The sequence below is a fragment of the Phasianus colchicus genome, chromosome 1 (assembly GCF_987193195.1).
Source record: "Phasianus colchicus chromosome 1, bPhaCol1.hap1.1, whole genome shotgun sequence".
Classification (NCBI taxonomy): Eukaryota; Metazoa; Chordata; class Aves; order Galliformes; family Phasianidae; genus Phasianus; species Phasianus colchicus.
The window spans coordinates 111,970,717-111,998,682 of record NC_143436.1 but is presented as its reverse complement, the minus strand read 5'-3'; the positions used below and the strand labels follow the sequence as shown (position 1 = coordinate 111,998,682).

The following is a 27,966-nucleotide window of genomic DNA, read 5'->3' as shown; positions in this document are numbered from 1 at the left end:
CAGGAAAAAAGTTAAGGATGTTTTACAGTTACTGCCAAAAGATAATTTCTACTGCATCTATATCTCAGCACAGAAGTTTAAAAACAACGTAAGTGCACACAATGATTAGATGTTCTTCCACATTATTAGCATCAGTGTTAAAACAGCATCATGCAACTACTGTTAAAATTCCTTCTAGACAGCAGCTGGCATGCTTGATATCCAGAAGTCAACAGAGGATCCTGCCTTCAAGTTTACTGTTGGCCATATGGTATCTCATTTAGCATAACTAACTCAATCAACTGCTAAGGTTAACTCCTCCCCTCCAAGAAAATAAGGTCTCAGCTTGTTAGATTGCTCTAAACTATATAAAATGTGGGTGGCCAATAAAAGGAAAAAAAAAATCCACAAAAAAAAACATTAAATTCCACATTTCTCACTAGTTGGTAGATTTCATTCATTCTGTTTCACCTTACTCCTACTCATTATCCTATAATTTTTCCCTTTTTACTCGTTGAGTTAGAAGAACTACAAATGGCATGAACATTTCCAAAACAGGTACAAAGCTTCTTTAGAAATACATAAGGAGCACATGAAATCTGATGCAATCAGCAGCAGTTTAAATGATTGTTTTCTTTATTCTGAACTTCCCTTCCACTTTCTTTCTTTAAGCACTAAGTCTTCTAAGGTGAAATTGTCTTTCTCTGCTTTTGTAATACTTCAGACAAGGATGACCTACAATCAGCAGAAGATTCTTAGCTTTACTGAAATATACACAAACTACGATCACAAGAAATGGAAAATATTCTACAGGCTACAGAAAGAAGAGGATAAGCTTGCAGTGATCTCTGAGAACATCCACCGAGATCACAATATAGTATTTCATTAGCTTCTGAAGTTTCTTGTCAACTTTCAATATCATTTTTCAACGCTGAAAAACTATAGCAGCTTTAGACACTAACTCTTATAGAGAAATAGAAAAAGCGGAACTTGAAAAAGCATTAATGTGATTAGGAAAAGGGCTTAACTGCACTAAAAAGGCCACTTTATAACTTTCAGACTTCCTCCTTATTTATTACAATTGCTTCTCAACTGAAAAGTTTCAAGTTAGTATTTGCCTTTTGCACAAGCCTCCAAGGATTATACCCTCAGTAAAGATTAAGGTATATTATTAGCATACTAACATGCTGTAGGAAATAAAGTAAAACTACGTAAAAAAGATTGGTGTAATCTCTATTAAGAATCTTGAAGGCATCTAAATCTGGTCAACATCTGCTATAATTAAAATAAATGTTCTTTCTCTTAGTCAAAAAACATGAGTTTATTTTGGAGTTTAATTAGCCAATCACTGTCAAACTGTTGGCAGGGGAGGACTGGAAAGGCTGGTGGAGGAGTTAGTGTTACAGACAGACAGCTTTATGACATGAAGTGTTTCCTCATTTCCATCCCTTCTCCAAAGAAGTAAACGTAATTATAGTAATCCCCAGGTCTCAACCACCTGTGGAGCAACTGGATAACAAACCTGCATATCTCACTCAGAACAGACAGAATGATATGTCACAAGTTTCACAAGAAAACATTAAAAGTCTGCTCCATAAAAAGAAAAGGCCTACTTCAAAATTGTAATGCCACAAGTGCAACACTTCATTTACTCACCTTCTCAGTAGCATAGCTCCATAAACCAACCGTGTGGGAAACATTTGCATCTATCTGAGCCCTATCACAGCAGCCTTCTATTCTTTGTAAGACCTCCAAACAACTCAAAAATACCCAACAATCCAAAGCTCCAGGAGGAACAGAGACCTGAAGATAAGCAGAAAAAAATTAACTGGGAAATAAACAGTAGTTAGAAGGCACAATACTTCAGAAAATTACTTTTCTTGATAGCATATAACAAAACCTCTTGGAAGAACTAACTCATAAAACACAGAAAAGAGGCCAGCTCTTCACTAGTTCTAAATAACACACAAAACCAAATCCCAAAGCCATAATGACTAACAAAATTATTAGTTCATAGTGATTATGTGAATTAGATCTGATGTAGTCATCAGGATGAAAGAAAAGCAAAAGAAACCTAACAGGTACTAGTACTTAGAAGTTTCCAACTTTTTAAAAATTCAAGTCTAAGGAAAACAGGGTTAGGAGAAAAGTTCTGTAATATGCCACTACTTTTGTAAGGAGATATCAGACCTAACTAATACTAAAAGTACACTAAGAAGTAGACTAAAAATCTGAAGAAAAAAAAAAAGCGAGTCTACATTTCCTTCAACACATTAAGTTTGTTAATCAAATTATATCTCTCATGGATAACTAATTTAAAAAAAAAAGAACCCCAACCCAGAACCAAAAACCAAAACCAGGAAGGAATTATCAGACATAACGCGATGGGTAACAGAACAATCAAGATAAAGATTAGCACAACTGGAATAAAAGTCACAGTAGTAGTATCTCAAAATCTTACTATTAACCAATGCAAAAACATTACTTTCAGAAAGACCATTATGATCTTGAGACTTAAATAAACTAGATAATTGACTAATGTGAAAGCAAAGTTCAACATAGAAGCACAACACATTGAATTCTGAAAGAATTTCCAGGAAGTGAAAGACCATAAAAACAGACCAGCTGAGATTTCACCTGTGTGTTCACTGGCATCAAGCCATATTAAGAGGTATGACAACAGGGATAGCTGCACTACATTCACAAATACACACTCCTGTCTCAAAGCCTCAATATCTTCATTCAGTTTGGATCTCCACATATTAAGGCAGAAACATCACAAATAGAAAAGGTGCAGAGAAGAAACCCAGACACTAGAGTGGCAGACTTGGGCAGTGGAAGGAAGAGGGGAATTGCAGGAATTACCTTCAGAGATTTAGAAGGCTGGCTGTATTTATTTTGGAAAGATAAAGTAAACTAACAACAACGAACCACGTCACAAAACATACAAGCAAAACATGCTTCACATGGGAATTTTAAGTACGTTTTAAATACGTCAAGGTGGCATTTTAAAAGGCAACACATCTGAAGTAGGCTTTCTGTACTTAAATGCAGCACTGTATGGAACTTTACTAACCAGTGTCAGGCAGGCAAAACTTAGCAGTTACTGTTATAAAAGCACAGGCAAAATTTGCAGAGAACCGGATACTCATGGGATTAAATGGTGCACGAGTCACAAAGTGAAGTCTGCAAGTCTCCTAATGCACACTATACTATTCTTGATTATATATGTCAATTAAAAATACCTATGGTGATAGACAAGAGTATGATTGGTGTACAACATCCCTGACACAGTCCCTTTAGAGGATTAAAAACACTAGTGCAAACTACTGTGTGAATACCAAGGGGGTAACACTGAGGCAGGCAGCATGACAAAAAGCTCTGAGTGAAGTCACGTTTGTCTGCTCCTTCTGTCATTAGATGAGAGCCACAGGGACACGCAAAACATAAAAGAGCATTACTGGGCACCAGAATGAATTATAACAGAAGAACCACAAAACGTGATCAAAATAACATCTACTTGCACAGCAATAAGAAGCCCTACTGTATATTAATGTTTAAAGTTCAGAACAGTACTTAGTCATTGCAAACAATTAGGCTGCATCTCAGCACATTAACCACCCCATCTTATTTTCTTCAACACAACACTGTTCAAAGATTTCAGTCTACTGGAACCGTAGCTCAAGAGCTCAGTAATAAATCCAGAAAATAAGAGAAATTACCCACCAGTTTAACAACTTAAAATGTTCTAGTCTTCACTGAGAAAGTAACCTAAACAAGGTTTTTCAGATGTGATGTCTCCAATTTCTTTCCAAAGACCATTTCATGATAAAATACTGAATTCTAGCACTGTTACAATCGATTATTACTGCACTGTGTTAATACTACACAGACTGTATTTACTGTATTTCGGTGGCCAATGCCTAGACTTCAAAATTCTTGTTAGATCGCTATTGGATAAAATCGTTTGCGTTATTATTTGCAATATATTACACAAACTCACTTCTAATAGCTTGAGTTCTTGCACACAGTTGTGAAGAAGCTCCAACGCTCGCTGGGAAACCTCCCACGGCCTCTGCAGGAAGATTAACAACGTGCACTGGCGAGAAAATAAATAACTACGCAAGTCCAGTAGAGTAGCTTCTTGATTCTGAATTAGCTCTCTCTTCTCCATGTCTATCGGTTTTCGGAGAATTAAACCATTCCAGCTCCTCACTGGCTGGCAAAAAAAAGTCAGCCAGTTTGCACCATCTAAATAAATAAAGTTAATATCCAAGAATCAATCACTGTTATTTAAAGTCTCTTTTTCTGCCCCCCACCTCTAGGTTGCAAACTTGCTTATTCCTTCTTAAGTTACTTGATAAACTTAACATCTTAACTTTAAAAGCTAAACAACAGAAATTCCATAACTAAGTCAACAACAATTCAGAACATTCAAATGCCACATGTATTTGGTCTTAATTGTGTGTTTCCTATTATCAGTATAATGCCACTGAGTTTGTAATGTATTTCTCAGTAATTCTTCCTAAATGAAGTTCCAGACCTTCCAGTTTTATCTACATATGTATTTCTTAGTCAGACACCACAGACACGTATCCTCACCTTCAGGTTTAGCATCAAGTTCAGTCAGGATAAATATATTTCACTGTACTGTATTTTCACTATGATCATAACATGCACTTAATGAAAGATCTTATGTAACACCGCATGCTTCTGCTCATTAAAACAGTTTCAAGTTATTTGATATTTCTTGCACAGTAATTTTTTGTGAAGAGAAGGTTTCATCTTCTGCAGAGCAGATTAAGCACACATTTGGTAATCACCACAAAAGTGAACAGAAATATCTCATGTAATTTGAAATAAAACTGGATGCATTTGTTCTAGAAGCTCTTTATTAACTTAGAAGTGAGCTGTGAGATCAGCAACTGCATCCCAGCCAGACTGAAACTTAGGTAATTACAGAGGCTCGGAGCTCTGTTTATAACAATCACTGAATAAAAGCAAAATACAGGTTTTCATTAAAAACTGTTTTTCATTTCTGAGGCTTAAAAACAAGAACTAAGAAAATACAATGAGACTGTGACAAGGGCACAGCTGTCTAGCAGACCTTCACTGCAATGTACCATCTCTTTCTCCCACATACACACATGGTACCCAAGGCATCATCGTCACATCACATAAATGAATAAGGATAATTTTTACCATTTTAAAACACTTACCACCAGCCCCAAAGTTCACAACGTACTGAGAGAACAAGGCATCCAGTTCATCATACTGCACTAGTGCATCTTCAAACTGCTGCAGCATCTCAAAGACGAAGGCCAGTTCTTCCTTTTGACACACAAGCAAGACAATGAGCACATTATGGATACTAGTCATGTTTGGTATTGTGAGCTGCCTCCAGCTGCACACAGAGCTCCAGGAAGTACTATTTCCAACATTTTTCTCCTTCTGGTAATCACATACAAAAGAAAAATCTACTACTGTAGTGAATGCACCCTTTCCTCCTAACACAATGAAACTAACAATAAAGCTACAAACATACAGCTATGCCAGTTCATCCTACTGTGCATCCAGATTCTGATTCACTACAAGCAACTTTTCATACATCTACTGAAAGTTCAAGTTTAAAGAAAACCTACTAAATAGTCATCTCCCATAATAGTAATAATGTCTCTTTTGTTTACACCATGAAGACACCATTGCAGTATCAATAAAGGTTCTGTAGTATGCAGAGAAGAGAGCAAAAATTAAAGGTAGAAAGAGTCAGAGAAGTAGATATATCACAACAAAGTGGTAGCAGACCAAGGAGACGTGAGGATGTTGTGAAATTAGTGTAAGAAAGGGAATTATACAGTGACTGGAAAAATAAAAAGCATCAAAACTTTAGTTCTATTGTGTAAGATTTTCTTGCTTTTCTCTACATCAGCTAAAGCAGACACACTTGGAAATACAAAAAAGCAGAATTTGAGGGCATTCTCTATTTGGCCTTACTCAAAACAGACTTCTCCACACATACTGTTAATAAACTAAGCAAAGAAAGCATAGTGATATTTGCATTAAATGGCAATTACAAGTTTGAATGTCTTTGTACAACCATATTAATAGGACATTTATCCAAAATTCACAGTATTTTCTAGATGGATTTTGTGTTTGTTACAGTTGAGATGCATAACACTTTGTTTGCAATAGGCTTGTGTGCACAACCTCTTCAGGCTTGCCAAAGCTTGTTGCTTTTATATCAGTCTTCATTGCCCCTGTCCCCTCCTACCTCAAAGAACAAACAGAGCATTAAAAATACCAGAAAAATAAGCCAATATTAGAACTAACTCAAAGCACTTTTTTATATTAAAAAAAAAAAAAAAAAAGAAGAAGAAGAAAGGAGGAGAAAGGCTCTTACCTGGACCATAAAATACTCGCAAAAGCTCCATCCTGGTTCAGTCCTTTTTTCTCTCAAAGTTCTCATGTCATCTTCAAACTTGCCTAAGTTCTTGGTAAATGACATGAGAAGCAATGTCCTGAGTTTGGTCAGGAAGGCATTCCAAGATTCCTGAGAACGGGAAGAGTCTTTCAAAGGGTCTGAAAGTACCACACATCTGCAAAAAGATCGGTAAGTTATTTTGGAGGAGGTACAAAATAAAGATTTTACATATAAATGAACAGCTGTAATACAGTGTGCATCTGACAGGTTTACAGTGAATAAAAATTATCTTTTAATTCAACACTCATCAAAAAAAGTTTGGGGGGAGAGAAGGGGGCAGAGTGGTTTTTTTGGTTTTTTTTTGTTTCTTAAACTTTCCTATATATGTTGAAGGCTGTTATATAGTTTACAGAAAAGACTTAAGAGATGTTTACAAAACAATTACTATTTGAAGGCTTTAGTTTTTTTTGTTTACTTTTTAAATAAAAAAATCAAATAATGGATACAAGATTCCAACTATTTATACATGAGTAATAATGTTGTAGCAAACAAAGGAAAAAAGCATGCCTAGAAATACAATCAGTAGAACAACTATAGTTATTGTTGGCAAATGTTATGCAGAGCAGAAATCAAGACAAATTAGATCAAAAAAGTGTGTTCTTCAGAATGTCAATTTGTTTTACAAACTTCATGTGCTAGAATTTTCACTGTTTTTTTGGGGAGGGGTTGTTGTTTTGTTGTTGTTTTTTAATAAGTACTTAGCAGATCACAAATAAGCAGATCTCTTACTGAGAGCATTTATTTCTTCAGTTTTTATACCATAATCTAAGAAGAGTCAAAAAAGTACAGACATCTTCAAAGACAGAAAAATCTTTTATTTAAACTGAACATCATTTCTTATTAGAAATGTAATGTTTTCTAACTGCTTGTTTTAATCAGTTTGCCATGAGATAATAAAAGCAAAATGATTCAGACATGTCCAGACTACTTGCCCAAGCAGTCCTGTAATATAGCAAACATGAAGTGGGTACAAATAAATTGCTGTCAATGTCATAACATGCTGACCTGTCAGTTGGTCACTGGCAGACCACACAAAGTTACGAGTACTTTCATCTGCCCCTTTGAACCATCACCCATTCTTAGGGGTAAGATCTCCTATTTAAAGTTAACTCTTGAGATTAAAACAAAATGAAAATTTAATATGTCCCATGCAATGATGCAGACTAAAGAAGAAGATATTTATTAGTTTCAAATAAAGATTTGCATATTTTGTTGTCTTTAATGAAGGCAGAAACAGATTCATAACTTTTTTCATCATTATTTTCCATAGAATAACTTCAGTTTCTTCAGCTGTTTTTACATCAATTATTTCATACTGCAAAGGTGATTTATTAAGTGAAAAGTAGAGTTCAATGGTAAAAAAGTTAACGATGTCAGCTTCATTTTCCCCTCACACCACACTACCACTACCTGTAGTTCTGATAACATTTCTGCACCTAAGTTTTGAAAACTGATATGAGAATGGAATTTTCCCCTTCAATCAAGATAAGTCATGAGATTTCAGTGTACTTGAAATATTCTTGAAACATTTCAAAGACACCACTAATCCATGAGGAATTGAAAATAAACTCCTCCTTTTATAGCTTTGGATGCTGGACATCAGAGAAGATCCTATAAAAAGCAAGGGATCTGTTACATAGAAAAGTTAAGGTTTTAAGTCAGCACACACTAGTCAAAGGTTTAAAAGTTTGCAAGTAAAAGATCCCTTACCTGTCACTTTGTTTGTTACAGAAGTCATTTCTTATTTTATCTACTATAGAGGTTCGGGGAAGGATATTTGTTTTGTTTTTTTTCTTGGCATCACTCTCAACTATCACAATTAGCCAGTCCACTGAGTTGTGAGCTTTGAGAACGTTCTGCCACTTGGTGATGTCATCCTTGACCGTGGTTTTGTACACTTCTGTGTCCTGAGGTGAGAAGTGGTGAATCACCAAAGCAAACAGTCATTCTAAACAATTTCAAAAGGCAACTTCTGTACTTTTGTTCCAACAGAAGAAAAATATAGAGGCTTATCAAACAGAATTAGTGACAGTAAATTTACTTAGTGGGAGAAACCAAATGAGCCAAAGTATGATAAGGTTTTTCGTCTTTGAATTTCATTTATTTCTAGTAATTGATTAAGAGTACTTGGTATAATTCTTGGAAACCTTGTACTAATCATTGTACCAATTAGTCTTTGGTACAATCCTTTAGATTATATTCTTAAATTTTACAATATGAGTATGTTTGACACCAGAAAGCTAAACAATTATATTCTTGCATAATAACAGAAGTGTGGCATTTGTGCCTTCTAACACAGCTCAAATCTTAAACAGTGTACAAGCTGGAGGGGAAGGGAGGCGAGCTTTCTTGTTTGTTTTAAAAAAACAAAACCACTGAAGGTTGTTCGGCATTTTTTCAATTGTTTCCAAACAAATTAATTCAGATAACTCTTAAACCTGTTAGGAATGCCTTTGGTCACCAATCAGAAGTTACCTCTGTCATTCAACTGGTCTCTATTATGAATTAGTTATGCAATCGCTAAGCAGTGAGCTTCAGATAAACAGAATTAAGACCTTCCAAATATTATCCAGTTGTGGTGGTTTCACAGCCTGCTCATCCATGGGCCTCTCCTGGACTGCAGGGAGCTTCTGCTTTTGCCTGGAGCACCTCCTACCCTCGTTCTGCATTGACCTTGGTGCTGCAGTGCTGGGCCGCTGCTCTCACCATTCTCACTCCTCACTCCCAGCTGATGTTGGGCAGCAGTTCTTCCCTTCCTTAAATCAACTCTCCCAGAGCACATCCAGTGAAGCTCACAGCTCAGCTCTGCCCATGGTCCCTTTCAGATCAGCTGGAGCTAGCTTTGCTCTGACCATGGGGCAGCTGCTGGGCTCTGTGCACACTGGTCACCCCTGCAGCCGTCTGCTACCAAAACTTTTCCATCTAAACCCAATACACCAGCTTAGACCACTGATGCATACTAACAGCTGACATATGCAAAAGGTTAAGTAAAATATTCTTTCTAAGATTTAACCTCATGAATAGATCATAACCAAAATAATCTGACCGCATTTCTGTATCATGTAGCAAATGTGCTGTGCTACCGCAATAACGCTGTTAGACTTTGGTTTTTTTAATGACAAAATGCTGAAAAAAAGGCTATTCAAAAGCCTTCCTCTTAGTGTCAAGCAACATTACAAGTGCCACTTATAATAAAAACATACTTAAGTTGACAAGTTTCTGATATACTAGGTATGTATGTTTATGCATTGCAAACTTAATTGTTCAAGCAAACACAAAAAGCAAGTTTAAAAAAAAAAATGACTGGGCAAGTTGAAAGTCAAAACAATTTAATTTTGTTTTTCTAATACTTACACAACATTCTGTCCAGTAAATATGAAGAAAGGGAAAAGTCAGAAGAGCCTTATTCCCCTCTTTGGGTAGTAGCTCCTCTTTAAACTGAACAAAGTTTGATTCTAGATGAATCATCTTTGGAGCACGGCCATAAGACCTGAAAAATTCAAAAACTGAAATTAGCAACTGAGACATATGTAGCAGAACCCAAAAATGAAAATGGATTTTGTTGAATAAACTGAAAAGCTCTGGGTATTGGAAACTCAAAAACTATGCTTACAGTAGTTTACATAAAGTTAGCTAAAATATGGTATCACTTGAAGTGATATTATAGATGCTCCTTTTTACAAGAACAGCAGCTAGAAGCTTTTCAGTTTTCATTAAAAGATTTTCTATACCTCCAAGACCTGTAGAAGTAGAAAATAATAAATAAGAAAATTCCCAAAATATTTTCCTCCACCAGAACACAGTGGGCCATACAAAGGATTCTGAAAGAAATTTCATCTAAAATTCTACCTATATTTTCATGAAAAAGAGCAGCACACCCCTTTCAGAACATCCAAAGCACATCAAGGCACGTACCAAAGCACCAATAACAACAAAAAGAAACACAGCACTACTATCATTTTCCTTCAGGTAAAGTTCAGCACAGCCGAGGTGCAGAAGAGAGCATTCTGAACATTTACCTTGACTAATTAAGGCAGGTGTCTGACTCACTTTATGGTAAAAGCTTCCCACGGCACAATGGCACATTTTCCCATGTCTAGTAACATACTGAAATAGTACTACAGAACTAAATGCAAATTTACCTCCTCCATTCCATGGGTTCTCTTGGAAGCTGCTGAGAAAGTGTAGGATACAGGGAAGTAAATAAATTCTGATCTCCAGCACCTAAACATGAAATAAAATAATTTATCACCGTGTGCAAATTATAAAAACAAAACAAACAAACAAAAAAACAACATAATAAACTATGCTTCCATTTGCTTCAATAAAAAAGTTGTATTTTTATTTGCCTTGGACACCCAACACAACCTAATAGAACACCTCAACAAGGCACATAATACATGTGCTATTTCAACTTCCTGACTGAGCAATCAACCGTACTAGACAAGGTACAATGCCTCAATAGTTCATCACAATTAAAGAGAAAATATTGCATGTCACTTCTGGCAAATAAACACACTCCAATGAGAAAAGGAGTGAGGCTATAAATATAAATTTCATAGCATTTGATCAGAGTCCTAATACCTATTATGATACCTGTGCATTCTGATGTTGGGAAAATGAGCTGGCGCATACTAGCTGTGATATCATTTATGCTATCTCTCACGTGCATGCTGCCCTGAAGTTATCTCAGCTATTGCTCTCTGTGGCTTCTCTTCTCTTCTGCTCCTTACGGCTTTATCTTTGAATTTCTGCATTCCCCTTTTTCTGAGACTGCAAATTAATTTTTTTTTTAATCCTTTTTCCATCCTCCAGAAGCTCCATGTTCTCACTCTCCTTCCCCCACACCTTTCTCAGGATCTCTGGAGCTGAAGAGTTATGTTTTCCAATTACCATGTTAAACAAGCATACAGCAAGTCGGCTATTTCCTGGCAGTTTTCCACTTGTCTTTATAATCTTTATAATCACTTGCTGTTGTACAGCCCAACCTGAACAAAGGATCTTCTTGCCTTCCTGTGGAACAGAAGAGCTAAGGCTGGAGAAGAACCTGACATCCTCTCTTTTCCTTCCCATTGTGCACAGAATAAGAAACTGCTCCTAATAGGAGCTTACCAAATTTTACTTACAATTACAGAATCAAAAAATGGCATGGGTTGGAAGGGATCCCAAGGATCATCAAGTTCCAACCCCCCTGCCATAGGCAGGGCCACCAACCTCCCCATTTAATACTAGACCAGTCTGCCCAGGGCCCCATCCAACCTGGCCTTGAACACCTCCAGGGATGGGGCATCCACAACCTCTCTGGGCAGCTGTTCCAGCACCTCACCACTCTCTCTGTAAAGAACTTCCTCCTGACATCCAACCTAAACATTCCCTCTTTGAGCTTAAAACCATTCCCCCTTGTCCTATCACTGTCTACCCTTGTAAAAAGTTGATTCCCCTTCTTTTTAATACCCTTTTAAATACTGGAAGGCTGCAATGAGGTCACCTTGCAGCCTTCTTTTCTCCAGGCTGAACAAGCCCACCTCCCTCATCCTATCTTCACAGGGGAGATACTCCAGCCCTTTGATCGTGTTAGTGGCCCTCTTCTGGTTGGGAATCCTTTTACAGTCCACCCATCTTTTCCTAATTTTCTCTAATCTATCACTTTGACCATCAGCCACTAGCATAATGCAATCATCAGATATTAAACAACCAAGTTTGATTAAACACCAGACAAGCAAATCCAGGTGCTCTAACATCTGACCAAAACAGCTGTTGTTCAGTGATACCATTTCCTAAAATTGCTTAAAAATAAACCAGCAGTCACTCTATGATTACTGCTTTAGCCAGAAGTCTCCAGAAAGTTACTGAACAAGCACTTCACTCTTGACTCTGCACTTCCTCCTGCTCTGTTTGAATTAAGTGCAGCATACGAAATCTTTAATTTAATAATATAAACAAATTCTGAAATGAATATTGAAACAAGTGTTGGCTATACTGCTTAACGCTATCTCATACCAAGTTACAACATCTCCATAAGATGGGCCATAAAAAACTCTTTATTGATTTGCAACTCATTACTGCCCATAGAAAGTGAAATACAGCTCAGTGATTTAGCAACAGCACGCTGACCACATCAAAGTGATAGCCTGGGAAGTCTGGAGCCTGATACAAAGAAAGGAGAACTACAGATTTTGCCTCTAGAGCACAGCAAAGTGCTTTTTCTGTAGTGCACCTAAAAATCCAATTTGCATCCCAGAATGTCTGAGAATTCAACATCTTGAATAAAAAAGATTATTTCTGTAATACAGAAAAGATTCTAAATGGTAATATGTATTTAAGTGCCGTCCTGTTACAGACAACCACACCACACTGTCAGCTGAAGAAAGACAACATTAGTTTTAAAACTCATTTGTTTTAATTAGCTTTTTCTCCTGCATTAGATTTGAGGGCATGTAAAATACATCTAAGAATGTATCTGTGATCCATGCAAGGCTATCCTCGATGATCAGAGGAAAAAAGGAGAACAGACCTCCAAAGCAAACTACAGCACCTTATCTTTTGAATACGGACCAAACGCAGTTACTGAGTATTACAAACACCCAAAGGATTGCAGCATTTCAGGTTCTGCTCAATGAGACCCTATATCTACTGTCATCAGCAAGTTTGAGCCATTCCATCAAACACTGAACATGAAGTTATCAGCAGGCAGCACTAGCACAGAACTGACACAGGACAAACATCAAATGAGTTGTGACTGCACTCTCCCTGGAAGCACTCAAGGCCAGGCTGAATGGGGCTTCGAGCAACCTGGTCTAGAGGGAGGTATCCCTGAATACCCCCTATAGCAGGGAGTTGGAACTGGATGATCTTAAAGGTCTCTTCCAACCCAAATCACTCTATGATTCTATGAATTGGTAGTACAACCTAGAAAGGACCGTAAGACTGGCAAGATGCAGGTCAATTTGTGAACTGCCTGCTACTGGAGTGGAAGTGGAGAACATCATAATAAGCAGACAGTAAGAGCATCACTTTCCTAAATAACAGAACAAAAATTCCTGGAAGATCAGGATTGTTTGGGATAGTTGTTGCACAAGATTCCCAAGACTCAAGAGACATGAAATACTGCAAAAGTATCACACTGTTCTGTATGCGTCCCTGAAGCATTAGTAGTTGCTGCATGCATGATCTACTTCCTAAAATATTTTTTTAAAAAGACAAAAAATGAACAAACAAAAAAAACCCCACACATGAATTTTGCCTTGCATCTAACTAAATTTTGAATGAAACATTTCCAAGAATACAAGTACCCCTGGAACTCCAACATAGAACAAACTCCAGTCTAGGGGGAAAGAAAGGGGAAGGAAAGACTAAAAAAAGGATATAAAAAAGTCTGAGAATGGCTTTAAATGTGTTATCTTCTTAAACAAACAAAGACAGACACACAACAAAACAAATACAATGTGGATGGATGCCCAAGCAACCATTTTATTGTAGCAAACTCATCTCGGTGGAAGGGGCTCAACACCAAGCTTTCACTCCAAGGACTGTCACTAATAGAGCCAAAGTGTAAAGGATGACCAGACACAGCTTAAAAAGAGAAAGATGGATGTGTGTAAAGGGAAAACAAAAATAATTCTGGAATCCTACCACAACTAAAACTCAGTCTTTTAGAGAAGGACTTTCTTCTTCTGAAGAATTGCCAGAATTAAACAAGATCACAATATGGAAACATGATACAGATCATAACTAGGAAATAACATCCCTTATCACTTAAAACCTGAAGAGTACATCTTTAGTTCTACTGTATTCTTTAAGCATATCTAATAAATATATTCATAAATTAAAAAAAAAATCAAAATAGATTTAGATGATTTACATAGTTTTACCACAAGCACAGATCAAACACTGAGCCAAAAAATCATTTTAACTTATGCTTTCTATGACTGACAACCACTTGACATCCACCAAATTGACATCCAAAGCATTTAGATGGCCATGTCAAGCAAAAGAGAAGCAAAACTTACTAAAATGAATACTGTTTGTGAACCTGGCTGTTCACAATCATTGCATAACTGAGTAAAGAAAGTATCAACCTGTGGTTCAGGGGTAGGCAATATCCCTTTAGAGGAGTTCATAACCATAAATCTAATCCTGTGGAAAAATGTCAAGGGTGACATTAGTCAAGAACTGAAAGGAACAACCAATGCCAAAATACCCTTTGTTTAGGTGACAACATAATGCTAAGGTGGATGAATATTCTAGAAAGTACAACTCCAGAAGTCCACAGGAAGGTTCAAGCCACTCACTGAAATTTCATGCTATTGGTTCCAAGTTTGTCATTTCTCCATTCCTTCTTGTTTTACTCCCTGGTACTTTGAAACAACAAGTCCAGGATTTCCAAGAGGAACAGGTACTCTTTGACAAGCTAGCTGACGCACAAGAACCATAATAACATTTTGAGACCTATCCCAAACCCACCAAAATCCCCAATATTTTTTTTCCCCCCCAACACATCCCAAACTTTCTAGATGTTTGTCAGTGAACTATCTGAACATTCCCAAATCAATATTTCCTTCTGAATGAAATCATTCCGATCCATTATAACTACACAGGCAATGTTAAGAAAATAAAAACAAACACACACACACCTCTGATGTCAGATGACTAAAGCAGACAAATATTTTTCTTTGATATCAGTGAAAAACTGTACCTAATTCACTTGTAACCTGTAGAAAGAAATTTCTCGCAGTAATCTTTCCCATCTTAGTGCTGCACCACTATGTTTATAAGAAAGAAGTTAACACTGGCAAGAATACGCTGCCTCTTCTCATGATAAAGGTAATTAGACATAAGTACAGAATAACATCAGATCACCTCCTTAATGGTAACAACTTACAGTGCAGACAGGAGGCCTGTTTGCAAACAGAACATGCTTCTGCAGGATGCAGTCGTTTAAAGGGTCTCACTAGCACCAAATCTCTGATCAATTAGGCTACATGCCACTTTTTGTTTGGCACGCTTTAAGACCTCTACCTATTAGTGATGCAAGATCATCTGAATCAAGCTCTTCCAATCCCACAATAGTATCCTTAACTGTAGGTACTTCTTCTTACTCTAAAAAGATTTAAAACTCTCTCTTTGCTTTCATTAGTCCTTTCTATTTTTGCTGTTCTTGTAGGTATTTGCAGACACTTTCCACTCTCAGGCCTACGATGATCTTGCTGTTGTCATATCACAACACATTCAGATGAAAGTGATGCAACCTATTCTCCCCAAAGAGATAGAAAGTTCTTTCTATATACATAGTGTTTATATATCTAAACAGATACTACACACTGATAAGGAACATTCAACAACTGCTTGACAATAATTGCAAAAGAAGAGCATGGCAAAAAAGCTCTGAGAAAACTATTACATTACTTCATTCACCAAGATGGTCTACAGCCTTCAACTTGCTCTTTATGTGGATAATTACAGAAAGCAGCTGAAGTGTAAACCAGCTACATAAGGACAAGTTCTTTAATCAGAACACTTGGTTGGCATGTATTTGAATGACCATCATATTACTATTCAAAAGACTTTCTCAAATTAAATTTAAAATACGACCCAGGAAACAAGCAGCGTTGTTCAGGTTTGCTAAGAAAGCAATCTACTTTGCTTAAGGATTATGCCAAGTCAGCATTGCAAGGAAGATACCAAAGTCCAAGATGTCTGAGGCTCAACCTGCCTCTTTGAATAAAAAACAATTAACAACACTAAAAATAGTATTTTTTACAGCAGTGAGAGAAAGGTAGAGGCTGACTGGTGAGAGCTTGCAATGTAATGTACTGCAGTGAGAATATCCACAGCTGGATACGTGAAAGTCCCCACTGGGTTTAAGACTGACAGTACAAAAACGTGCTTCAAACTGTTCTGGAAAGGAGTCATCACAGCAATCAGGCCTAACTGAGGAGAATGACTTCATACTACATGGTATGCTGCTATTTTGAGGAAAGGTGAAAAAACAACAGAGGAACAGCACCTGTCTGTGCATATACTACTTTTTCCATTCTTACATAATATGGTTGTCTGCTTGCCTACAGAAACTCTCTTCAGATTTGTTAGTTATATGAAAAGAGTAGTGTTAAAAACTGCATTTGCTATAGGCACCAATTATACAAGCCACATAGGAGCTGCCATTTTTATTCTGTAGGACAAAGCGTACATAACCCACAGCGCTACATTCAGGATTGTATCAATTTGGCAAAGGATTACTTGCACAGTAGAGACAAACTCATAGTTTTGGAAGCACAACTCTACCAGTTCTTTTCTCCACAGAAGCATTCCTTTGAAAATATGCTCAAATTTATTTCAAGTAAGTAAAAACACTTGTTTGCAAAATACCAGTATATTTACAGTGTCGTGAGAACAAGTTTCATACCAAAAGAACAAAACTTTTCAGTTCTCAATAACCAAAAATAAACTCTGAAAGTCAACGGGAGCATTTCATGATACAACTGTTTTTTTGACACATTAATCTAAATCCTGTAGCTAAGGGAAATAAATACTTAGGTTCTGAGACACAACCTCACTTATCTTCACATAGACAAAAGCTAGTCACAGAATCACTGAATCAAAGGGGTTGGAAGGAACCTCTGGAGACCATCAAGTCCACTCCTCTGCCTACAGTAGGCCACACAGGACAGCATCCAGGAAGATCTTGAACAGCCTCCAGAGAAGGAGACTCCACCACCTGTCCTTGCATCTCCTTGCAGTTCTGTCCCCCCTCACATGTGCCTGCTGGGCAGGACACTTAACCCAGACAGCTTTAACTGCCTGAATCCAGGATAACAAAACAGAAGACAAGTAGTAATTGAATGGCTTCTAATATTGTAGTTCTGAATGTACTTTCCAACAACCCAATACAAAGCCAGCAACTATTTTCCTAAAATACCAAGCCTTATCTGCTCATGGATGATCAGAAATGCTTTCCCTCACCAAAGTTACTTCTGTTGAATGCTTTTATTTGAAGTTCCATCATCTCCAAATCCACTTCTCTGGACAGAGAAGAAAAGAAAAGCTGCTAAAACAAAATGTGTTCCCACCACTAAAAACAAATGCTTGTTTAAAAATGATAGCAAAACACCCTTACGACATTCACCAGAGATGTCATCTCTAAGTGCTTTTGCTCAGTTACCTTTATTTTTTGAATTCAGTTTTGTCAGATCAATCAATTCCAATTCACATCAGAAAAGGTTTACTGCCATACTGCTGTCATGGTTGCTCACAGCTCCTGTAGTCCAGCAGCAAGGCACACAAATGATGCATAATGTTTACCTTGTATCTCATTTGTAGATATGCTGCCATCATACTGTATAATGATGAGCCTAAAACACTTTGCAAACATGAAATACACTTGCTGTATTTAAATATAAAATAATTATATTTAAAATCAGATACCTGGGCTTGATTGACACCTGATGAAATGTAGCGTTTGGAAATTTGAAAGTTTCCTTGCACAAAGAGGCCAGACAGCCTGAGGTAAAGCTGCATGTACTTCAACAAACTGAAAAGTATTTTACATACTCCAATCATACAGGAACAGTAAGGACTGATATGCATCCCACCTCCTCTCCCTCATACATACACACTCCAGCTCCGGATACAACCAGCAAACCTAAAGAATACTCCACCTCAGCCTGAATAGTACAGTGACACCCAATGGGAATCACAGAACCATATGGATTGGAAGGGACCTCTGGAGATTGACTACAACAGCCCTGCAGAATCCCTATAGTAGATTGCACAGTCAACGATATCCTTCACGTGTTTCTCATATGTTCATTTTTCTGTCTTTAGACCTGAAATGGATTTCAAAGGTGTCTGAAGTAGGCGAGGATAGAATATTCAGTAAAGATATCACTGACTTCTATTTAGGAGCTACATCCAAAACCAATTAAAAAGTTTAAGAAAAAGAAAAGCGCAGTTATAAAAGAGTCTGGAGAAAATTATATATGTATTTACACATGCACAATTCTGTAATTATGTGGTTAGGAGTTTACACTTGGATATCAATATCAGTCTAAGACATAAATCATTAGTCAGGAAATACAATAGAGCTGACTCTGTACTAAGACAACACACAAACGTGGAACAGTTTTTATTCTGCAAGCACACAAAGCATTACCATGGTTTTACTGATAAAGTGCAAATAGTCGCATGAGGAGCGGCTGAGGCCCCTCGCTGTGCTCAGCGCAGAGCAGAGGAGCTGAGGGGAGGCCTGATGGCGGCTGCAGCTCCTCACAGGGAGCGGAGGGGCAGCGCTGAGCTCTGCTCTGTGTGACAGCGACAGGGCCCGAGGGAACGGCATGGAGCTGTGTCAGGGGAGGGCAGATGGGGGTCAGGGAAAGGGTCTGCACCACAGGGCGGTGGGCATGCAACGGGCTGCACAGGGCTGTGGGCACGGCCCCCAGTGCTGGAGTTCAGGGAGCTCTCAGACATAGGGTTTGGATTTTGAGTGGTACCATGTGGAACCTGGAGTTGGACTTGATGATCCTTACAGGTCCCTTCCAACTCAGGATATTCTGTGACTCCAATTCTGTTGTTTCTGATATCACAGATGAGCCTCCTTCTAAAGCACACAAAAATTTCTGTGGCTGACCACCACCTATCAGCAGCACTACAGCTGTGCTTCATGCGTTTCAGTGAACTCCGTGTGCCACCCTCTATACCTGCAGGAGCACGGGAGCTCCTGTTTTCCACCAGGGCCAGTGTCCACACGTCGTGCTTTACACCTGAGGGAACTAATCCATCACTGGAACCACAGGACGCGGCTCGTTAAACACGCTGTCTGCCTTTCAGAGACGGAGCTAAGGCACAACAGTTAAGGACTAAATTATAACGTCAGCGGGAACCCACCAGCTAAGGGTCGCTACCCTTCCTCACCACAGTCACGCCTTCCTCCTCGCCCTCAGCAGCACTACAGCGACCAGAAGTTCGGGGCGTAAGTTTCATCTCCGCGTTTGCACCCCGAGCACCTGCAACCCCATCGAGCCACGTTCCTCGTTCACCACCACCCCACAACACACCCGAGGAACGGAGGGGCGGCAGGGCGGCCACCGACCCGCTCCCCAGCGCCGTTTTCGGCACACAAAGCTGCGGCGCCGCGAAGCCGCCGCCACCGCCCCTCAGCCCTCCCCGCCCGGCAGCACTCACAGGTGACGATGGGCTTGTTCTCCATGGTGTAAATCACCGGCGGCTTCTCCCCGCCCTCCTCCTCGCCGGCCGCCGCCGCGGCGGGGTCCATGAGCGGGCGGGGTCCTCAGCCCCGGCTCCCCCGCCCGCCCGGCGCCATGGAAACGCCGCCGCCGCCGGGGGGGCTGCCACGGCCCGCGCCTCCGCCGGGCCTTCTCGCGGCCCCCGCGCCCCTTCCCCGCCGCGCCGCTCCGTTCCGGAGGGGAAGGCGTGCGGGCTCATCCGCTTCCTGGATCACCGGCGGAGCATTACCGCTTCCGGGGAGCGCCGCGAACGGCCGGCGAGGGGCGACGCCGTCCGGGCCGGGCGCGGCTGCCGACGGGCGGAGGAAAAGGGGAGCGGGGCCGGGCAGCGGAAGGCCGAAGAGCGGTGCGCCTGCGCGGGGCGGGCCGGGCGCTGAGGGGAAGCAGGTCGGGGCTGGGTGCTGCGGGGCGGTGGTGTGAGGGATCGGGGTCTGCCAGAGCGGTGGTCTGATGTAGGAGTGGCGTCAGGGGAAATTCTTTCCCCAGAAGGCGGTGAGGCTCTGGCACAGCTGCCCAGAGAAGCTGTGGTGCCCCATCCCTGGAGGCGCTCAAGACCAGGTTGGATGGGGCCCTGGGCAGCCTGAGCTGGTGGGGCAGCCCTGCCCACGGCAGGTGGACGAGATGGGCCCCTTCGAGCCCCTTAAGGCCCCTTCGAGCCCCTTAAGGCCCCTTCGAGCCCCTTAAGGCCCCTTCGAGCCCCTTAAGGCCCCTTCGAGCCCCTTAAGGCCCCTTCGAGCCCAAAACATTCTTGGTTCTGTAATAACCATAGGGTTCTGAAGCTTGTACTTAACAACGCTGAAGAGCCTAAACCATTTCCACAGTGATCAGAGGTGCTTGGGTGGGAGCACGTGCATCTGCACTGTCTTTTCAGTGACCTCAGGCACGCCGGTCAGTTCTGTTGCAGGCCATCTGGAAGATGGGCTTTACAGGTCGCAGTGAGTAAGGTGACAGATGGCTGGCTTATCATTCGGCCTGAAGAAAGGTAGCTTGTGCAGAGCGTGAGGCCAGCAGGAGGATTACAGGGAGCAGAGTGTGTGGCACGGGCTGGTGAGCACAGGGAGGTGAGCAAGGTGCTGGGACAAAGCCAGCCTACACACAGATACGTCTTGGTTTCAGAGCCACAAAAAGCAGCTAGAACATACCAGCAAATATGGCCCACAAAGCTTAATGATTTATAATGTCTTTTAGTACACAGATATGATGCAGTCTTGCACTTATTTTGTATCTGATTATTTTGTATTAGACTAAAGTAATCATAAAATTGGCACCCTTCAACTTCCCAAAGAGAGGCTGTGATGAGGAGGGGTTTGGCCTCTTCTTCTAGGCAACAAACAGGACCCGAGGAAATGGCGACAAGTTGTACCAGAGGAGGTTTAGGTTAGACATAAGGAACAACTTTTTCTCTCAGAGGTCAGGCACTGGAATGGCTGCCCAGGGAGGTGGTGGAGTCGCCGTCCCTGGCAGTGTTCAAGAGGCGTCTGGATGAGGAGCTACAAGATATGGTTTAATTATGGTAGCAATGGTGATGGGAGGGTGGTTGTACTAGATGATCTTGTAGGTCCTTTCCAATCTTGTGATTCTATGATTCTTGTTTTACTGCAGCCACTGTTCACCCCAAAGATGTACAATTTCTTCAACTTCCCTGTAATTTCCTAAACTTGGAGAATGTTACCTTGAGTATCTTCAACAGAAGTAATATAAAACATACTATAAAGTTGTTTACCATAAAGGGTAAAAAAATGAAGAACACTTCATACATGTATAAAGCTAAATAAACCTAAGGTAGGGCTAAAAATATCTGTGTATTACTCATAACTGTTTATTGCAGTAACATTGTGCTAAAGTGGTTTAGGTGTCTTAAATATTTACAGAAGTCATATTGTTTAGATTTTTCTTTTAGCACAAACTTTATTTCCTTGTTTCTTTCACTTTATTTTTGTTTCCTTGGCCCAGTCAAATACAAAATATTTTACAAGCCAAAACTTTAAAAAATTTATATAGCACAATAAAATGTCTGATCTATATGTTTAGATGAGCAGCTGAATGTAAACAGCTTTTTTTTTGTGTGTGTGTGTGTAGACTATGAAAGTCAAAGTATATCATGTCACTGCAACTCAGCAATTTTAAAAATGACAGCATTTATACATCTGTTTACAGTATCACTAATAAGTGTATGGCAAGTACGTGATTTCCTGAAACAAAAACACAGTTACAAACATGTGGAAAAATCATGAATTCCTTCCAGTCAGCTCCTACATAATTTATTCCATACCTTCATTAAATCGGCCATCCTGCACAGACCTAACCAACACAGGTGTGAAAGCTGGCAAATGTGGGTTAAATACGTGTGAATCTCTTCCAGCAAATCTCCTGTTAGTATACAGTGCTCGTCCCCTTTTCTCAGAGATTAGAGCTAAGGTCAGTAGTTCAGTGGGATTAAGGTTTTAGTCACCACAGAATTTCAGTCTCTTTGGATTTAGTAGCCGCGGTGTAGGTGTTTCCATTAAACTAAAACAGCAGCCCTAGTCAGTTTTTTGGGCCTAAATCTTTTTCCTAATCATGCTAGGATAGCAGAATTATACTTGGAGCTGAACTTGGGGCAGTTTGTAGCCAGCTGCTGCTTGTGCAAGCGCTTCTCCTTAGCATCAGCATTATTTTATTACAGCAGTGAGCTCAGTACCCAAGTAGGTCACCACTGTGATGGATATTGACTGGGAGGTGCATTGTAATGGAATAGATTAACCTAGGAGGCATCTGTATGAGTGAATGAAAAGCCATATGTGCTACCTGACCAAGAAGAGACTTCTGGTTTCTGAGCCTGTGTTCATTTCAGCTTCTGAAGTTTAGATTGCTGAAACAAATGTATGCAAGCCTTTCCTTTCCTCCTAACTAAGCAGTCTGGTTTCTCCACATAGGCATCTGTGTTGTGAACAGGGGCTGCAGCATGCTCCGTTGATTCTCTTAGATGGATGTTTACAGGAACAAGGCTCTGGGTGTATGAGAACCTATTAGTAAGAAAACAACATTGGAAAAAATGAACTCTCTCTAAAAACAAGGGACAAAAACTCACTTTTCACTTGAAAATGCAGGCTATGCTCTTGCTGCTGACTTTCTAACTGTGCTTCAAACATTAGCTGTTATCAGTAGCAAAAGCTGATGTTTATTCTTCCTCATTTCACATTATCTACAGTGGGCTTTCAAGCCAGCTCACTTTCCACTGATTTCACTTCTCTCTGCAGTAGCATCAAACAGAATTTAAAGTTGTCATCATAAAAATTTTATATGGCTGTAATTGCTACTGTTAGTCCTGTTAATATTTGCTCTTATTGATGACTCAAAGACTTATGCACCCAGTACTCACAGCCATCAGGCAGTCCCACCAGTATAAGATGAGTCATACTATGTGGCTGATTTCTAGTTAGGTATGTTTTGGGTCATTTCTATGGCTTTTGGGAACACATCCTCCAGGAGAAGGAATGAAGTCTGACTTGAAAGGTGAGGACTGTATCAGAGAAAGAAGCTAGCTTAATATTTTCTGTATGTATATGTTGTACAGTGGTTAACATAAGTAATTAAAGAGTTAAATTTCTTTATCCCCTTCTGTCCTGTCCCGTATGTTTTGAAGTCCATACCCACATAGCACAGGTGTCAAATAAACACAGGAAGCCTGCATATCTAACCCCTCTTTCTGCTCCTGAATTTCCATTTCCTTTTTCTCCCCCCAGCTCTTTTTCTCTTACTGGTTTGTTTAAGTGATGTTCTTTGCAAGGCAGGACAAAGAATTTCATTATCTCTGTAAAATATTTAGCACTTTTAAGTTACCAAAATAAGATATAGCTTTAGGCCTAAGTACAGTACCAGAGAGATTAATGAGCTCAATAACTGCCAGAGAAGCAGCAGTAGTTTTGTGAGGAACTGGATCCTCTGTCTCAGGTCTCCCAAAGGGCTAGAAGGTTAATTAAGCCCTTGTTCACTGTTACAACACTAAATCCTAACATATGATGTCAATCTTTGGGTCTCTACTGAGACAATTCTTGTTGGAAGTCTTTCAAATACTTAAGATACAGAAGGGGGGGGAAGAAGAAAAAAAAAAAGGAAGAAAAGCAGTTAATTTATATCCCTAATTACCTTATGTTTTAATGTGCAATTGTTGTGGTTTAACCCAGCAGGTAGCTAAGCACCACACAGTTGTTGGCTCAAACCCCACTCCCCCAATGGGATGGGAAAAGGAATCAGGGGAAAAAAAAAAAAAAAAAAAAAAGCAAACCAAACAAACAAACAAAAAAAACCCAGAAACTCATGTGTGAAGATCAAAACAACTTACTAAGATAGAAAAAGAAGGTGAAAAAGAGATAATAGTAATGGTAACGATATATACAAAACAAGTGGTGCATAAGCAGCTATGCACCACCTGTTGACCAATGCCCAGCTAGTCCCCAAGCAGCAGCAGGTCATGCAGCCAACTCCCCACTGTTTTTCAAGGGTGTTTTTTGTGTATTTTTTTTTTCCCCCCCACGTGATGTTCATATGGTATAGAATACCTATTTGGTCAGGTTAGGTCAGCTGTTTTGGTTCTGTCCCCTCCTGGTTCCTTGTGTTCCCTTAGCCCTTCTTGTTGGCAGAATAGTTCAAGAAACTGAAAAACTGAAACGTCCTTGGCTCCATACAGCACTGCTGAGTGACAACTAAAGCAGGAGTGTGTTATCAACATTGGTTTTTCTCCTGAAGCCAAAACATAGCATTATACCAGACACTACGAAAGGAGAAGATCAACTTTGTCTCACCTGAAACGAGAACAAAAATCCATTACAGGAGGAAACCCACATTTGATAATCTTCCTGCTGAGTGTGGAGATTATATCAACTGTCCTATCTGAGGGGAACAGAGAAAGGAGAGGAGACAAATAGAAAGAGAATGGTGTTGAGGAAGGGAAATGATCCACAGCTGACAAGGGTGTGACAGGAGGAAGTGAAATTTCTTTGCCAGGATTTGGCCAGGATGGAGACAAAACAGCAGTGTAATTGGATTCCTGTTCTCTAGTTTTGTCTGATTGCCTTTAAGGTCGTGAAGGTCCAGGAGTATCATAGAAGATCCCAGGATTTGCTAGCATTGAGCTACAGATGTGAAATTCTTTGTTCCTGCTAATCTACATATCTAACTGCTCCTATTTGATCACTTCCAGGTAAAGATTTTCCAAGAAAAAGCATATATTTACTCTCTACATCTATAAGAACCTAACATTTCTTTCCTTTTCTTGTGGTTGGTTGACCCTGGCCAGCAGCAAAGCAGCCATTCATCTGCTATCTCACAGCTCCATCCACAGCAGAATGGGAGAAGAAAATAAGATTAATAAAGCTGAGAAAAATCATGGATCAAAAAACAAAAACAAAAAACAAACAAAAAAACAAAAAACAGTTTAGTAGATGAAAGAAAGACAAGAAAGAAAGCAAAGGGAATCACTCACAACTTCCTACTGGCAAAGCAATGCTGAGCTTGTCTCAGAACAGCAACCATCTTGGCAGCCCAAAACACCTTTCTCCCTCCCCTATCTTCTTTCTCTACCCAATCTTTCACTGCTGATCACAATGTTGTATGGTATAGAATAGTCCCTTAGTTCAGTTTGAGTAAGCTGTCCCACCTGTGTTCCCCTCCCCAGACTCTTGCCCACCCCCAGCTTACTCCTTGCAGGAGATGAGCAAGAAACAGAGTGGTCTCGATGCTGTACAAACAAAGAAGTTAGCAACACCATTTTAGCCACAAATTCAAAACATTCTAACCCTACAGCTGATATGAAGTCAGCTCCATCCCAGCAAGACCCAACATGGTATCTGAGTGGTTCAGATTACTGTTATGCCAACTTTGAATCGCATGGAAGGTCTTGAAAGTGTCTGCTCAGAGCTTTGCACTGTAGGCACAAGAATTTGTACCACTTAAACTGTGTCCACCTTCTCTTGTTTTTACAACAGCCAGTCATTTAACAGATTGTACTGGTTTTCCTGGGACTACTGGAAACCTGGTCTAATATTAAATGGGGAGGTTGGTGGCCCTGCATGTGGCAGGGGGGTTGGAGATTCATGATCCTGGAGGTCCTTTCCAACCCGGGCCATTCTGTGATTTTGTGACACTTAGTGTAGGATTATACCAGAGATATTCATAATAGCAATACCTTGGCTTTTACCTATCACCGCTGTTTAAAACAGAAGCTTGTAGGCATTGCACAGTTCTGGGATTTCCATGAAGTGGTAGGAGGAGATGCTTATCCATCTGGTATGCACCAAAATTACAAAAGCTTTCTGGCCTGAAACTGGTTACAGAAGAAACACTCCATAGGCAGAATATCCCCAAGTCTAAATTTGTCATTATCTGGAACAATAATAATTTTTAGAAAGAAAAAAAACAAGGTATTTTGATAGAAATCTTCCTTCAAGTTGAGCACCCACTTCCAAATATGGAAAAAGTTTGAAGAATTTTTTCTAGTGATCAGGTGAGAACTTCCAGTGAGATGCACTTGCTCTTCTAATTCATTCTGTACGATTTTTGGGATTAAAAGAGCTAGTCATTAAATGTAAATAAGTTTTAAATGAGTACTAAAGGAAGCCCTATCTCAAAGAGCTAGTCAAGAGTCAGACATAAAAACAAATGTCTAGTTTTATGCTGTCACTTCAGCTTGTGGGCAGCAATCAAGGCGCTGGCAATGTAGCACCTCGTCTGGTGCCACCTGCTTGTGGCCCATCTGTGAACAGCTCTCTTGCAAACAGATACAAACCCTGTCAACAGACATCATATTTAGAGGTAGTTTGATATAATTCCTACTGTTACTACTGTAAAAATGAGACAAAATGCATTTGCCCCATGAAATAGATGTCATTCTTCTACACTTGATATAATTTCATTTCTTTGCCTAGACTTTGGGATTTTATTGAAAGCAGAAGTTGCTGATGTATCCATTTGATATTAGCTTAGCAACAGCTTTTTTTCTATTACTGTACCACAAGAGAAAAAATATGCTGGATTCACTCTATATTTTTCTTTCAATATAAAGGCAATTAAGAATTAATACTGGAAGCATTCTTAACTTTTTGTCACCGCTGGGCCATAACCAATAAAACTCTCCAGCATGCAGTCAGTAGGTTATTTTTAACTGAATTAGTTTTCAATAGAAAATTCTGTTTCAAATTAACTAATATCACCGATTCACTGCCACCCATAGGAGCAGAAAAGATGTTGGCATTTGGGAAAATCCTTTTATAATATCATCAAGTGAATTCTTTTTCAAAATGAGCAGTTTCAAAAGCACCTCATTGTTTTCCATTGGCGTGTCAGCCATGGAACAGTAGCTATACATAACAATCAGAACTTTGGCTTTCTATTTCATGTTATTGGGAAGGAGCTGTTGACTGAAATTTACTACCAACAAAACAGTATGAGGTCTTCATTTCTGTACCAGCTTAATTTGAGAGCATTTTCATTTCATTCCTTGGATGTCTGAGTTTCAGTGGCAGAAAATTATGTATTGTGCAAACTGTCTATACAGCACCAGAGAGTAATGAATGCCTGGTGATGCAGTAACAACTAGCAAAGATTGCGTGTGTCCTTGTTGTGGAGCTCCTAAATGGCCTCCAAGACAAGCCAGAGGGACAAGGTGGAACTGAAGTGTGAGATGACAGACTTCCGAGAAGGTTCAGGAGGAGTTATGAAGAAGTCAAGAGAAAAGGAAAGAGAAAGTTTAAGTATGGAGTTCTATAGAATGGCCAGCAAGCTGGGGCAGAACACTTGGAGCACGGAAAGGGAAATGCTGCCTGACTTGGAAAGGAAGATCAGTAGCATGCTATTTCTCTGCTGTAATCATTAGAACTTGTCAATATCAGTATTACCTTGTGGGATTGAAACGAAAAAAGAAAAAAAGGAGGTGGATCTTTCCTGGCAATGTCTCTTTCTAGCACTCTGTATGACTGGAAGTCTGCCTGATGGAAAGGGACTTCAGTGTACTGATGGAGAGTCAGCTGAATATGAGCCAGCCATGTGCCCAGGTGGCCAAGAAGGCCAATGGCATCCTGGCTCGTATCAGGATTGGTGTGGGGAGCAGGACTTGGGAAGTCATCCTGCCCCCACCTCAGTACAGAAAGGACATTGAGGTGCTGAAGCAGATCCAAAGAAGGGCAACAAGGCTTGTGAAGGGCTTGGAGAATATGCCCTATGAGGAGAGACTGAAGGAACTGGGGCTGTTCTGTCTGGGGAAGAGGAAGCTGAGGGGAGACCTTACTG

General features: G+C 39.9%; 1 protein-coding gene across 3 annotated transcripts in view; it reads right to left on the bottom strand.

Moving 5' to 3' along the window:
- Positions 1 to 20,042, bottom strand: part of TRAPPC10 (trafficking protein particle complex subunit 10) — a 42,259-nt gene extending 22,217 nt beyond the window's left edge. Inside the window, exons 1-8 of one of the 3 annotated variants that reach the window (XM_031594614.2) lie at positions 19,640 to 20,042; positions 10,603 to 10,684; positions 9,815 to 9,950; positions 8,171 to 8,367; positions 6,380 to 6,575; positions 5,199 to 5,310; positions 3,983 to 4,230; positions 1,636 to 1,782 (exon numbers count right to left, since the gene is read on the bottom strand). In XM_031594614.2, coding sequence (XP_031450474.1) covers positions 1,636 to 1,782; positions 3,983 to 4,230; positions 5,199 to 5,310; positions 6,380 to 6,575; positions 8,171 to 8,367; positions 9,815 to 9,950; positions 10,603 to 10,684; positions 19,640 to 19,730 — 1,209 coding nt within the window. In that variant the 5' untranslated portion in view covers positions 19,731 to 20,042. Of the gene's footprint in view, positions 1 to 1,635; positions 1,783 to 3,982; positions 4,231 to 5,198; positions 5,311 to 6,379; positions 6,576 to 8,170; positions 8,368 to 9,814; positions 9,951 to 10,602; positions 10,685 to 14,538; positions 14,621 to 19,155; positions 19,549 to 19,639 lie in introns of those variants that run through there. The other 2 variants (XM_031594615.2, XM_090123356.1) reach the window with 2 other exon arrangements.
- Positions 20,043 to 27,966: the final 7,924 nt, after the last annotated feature.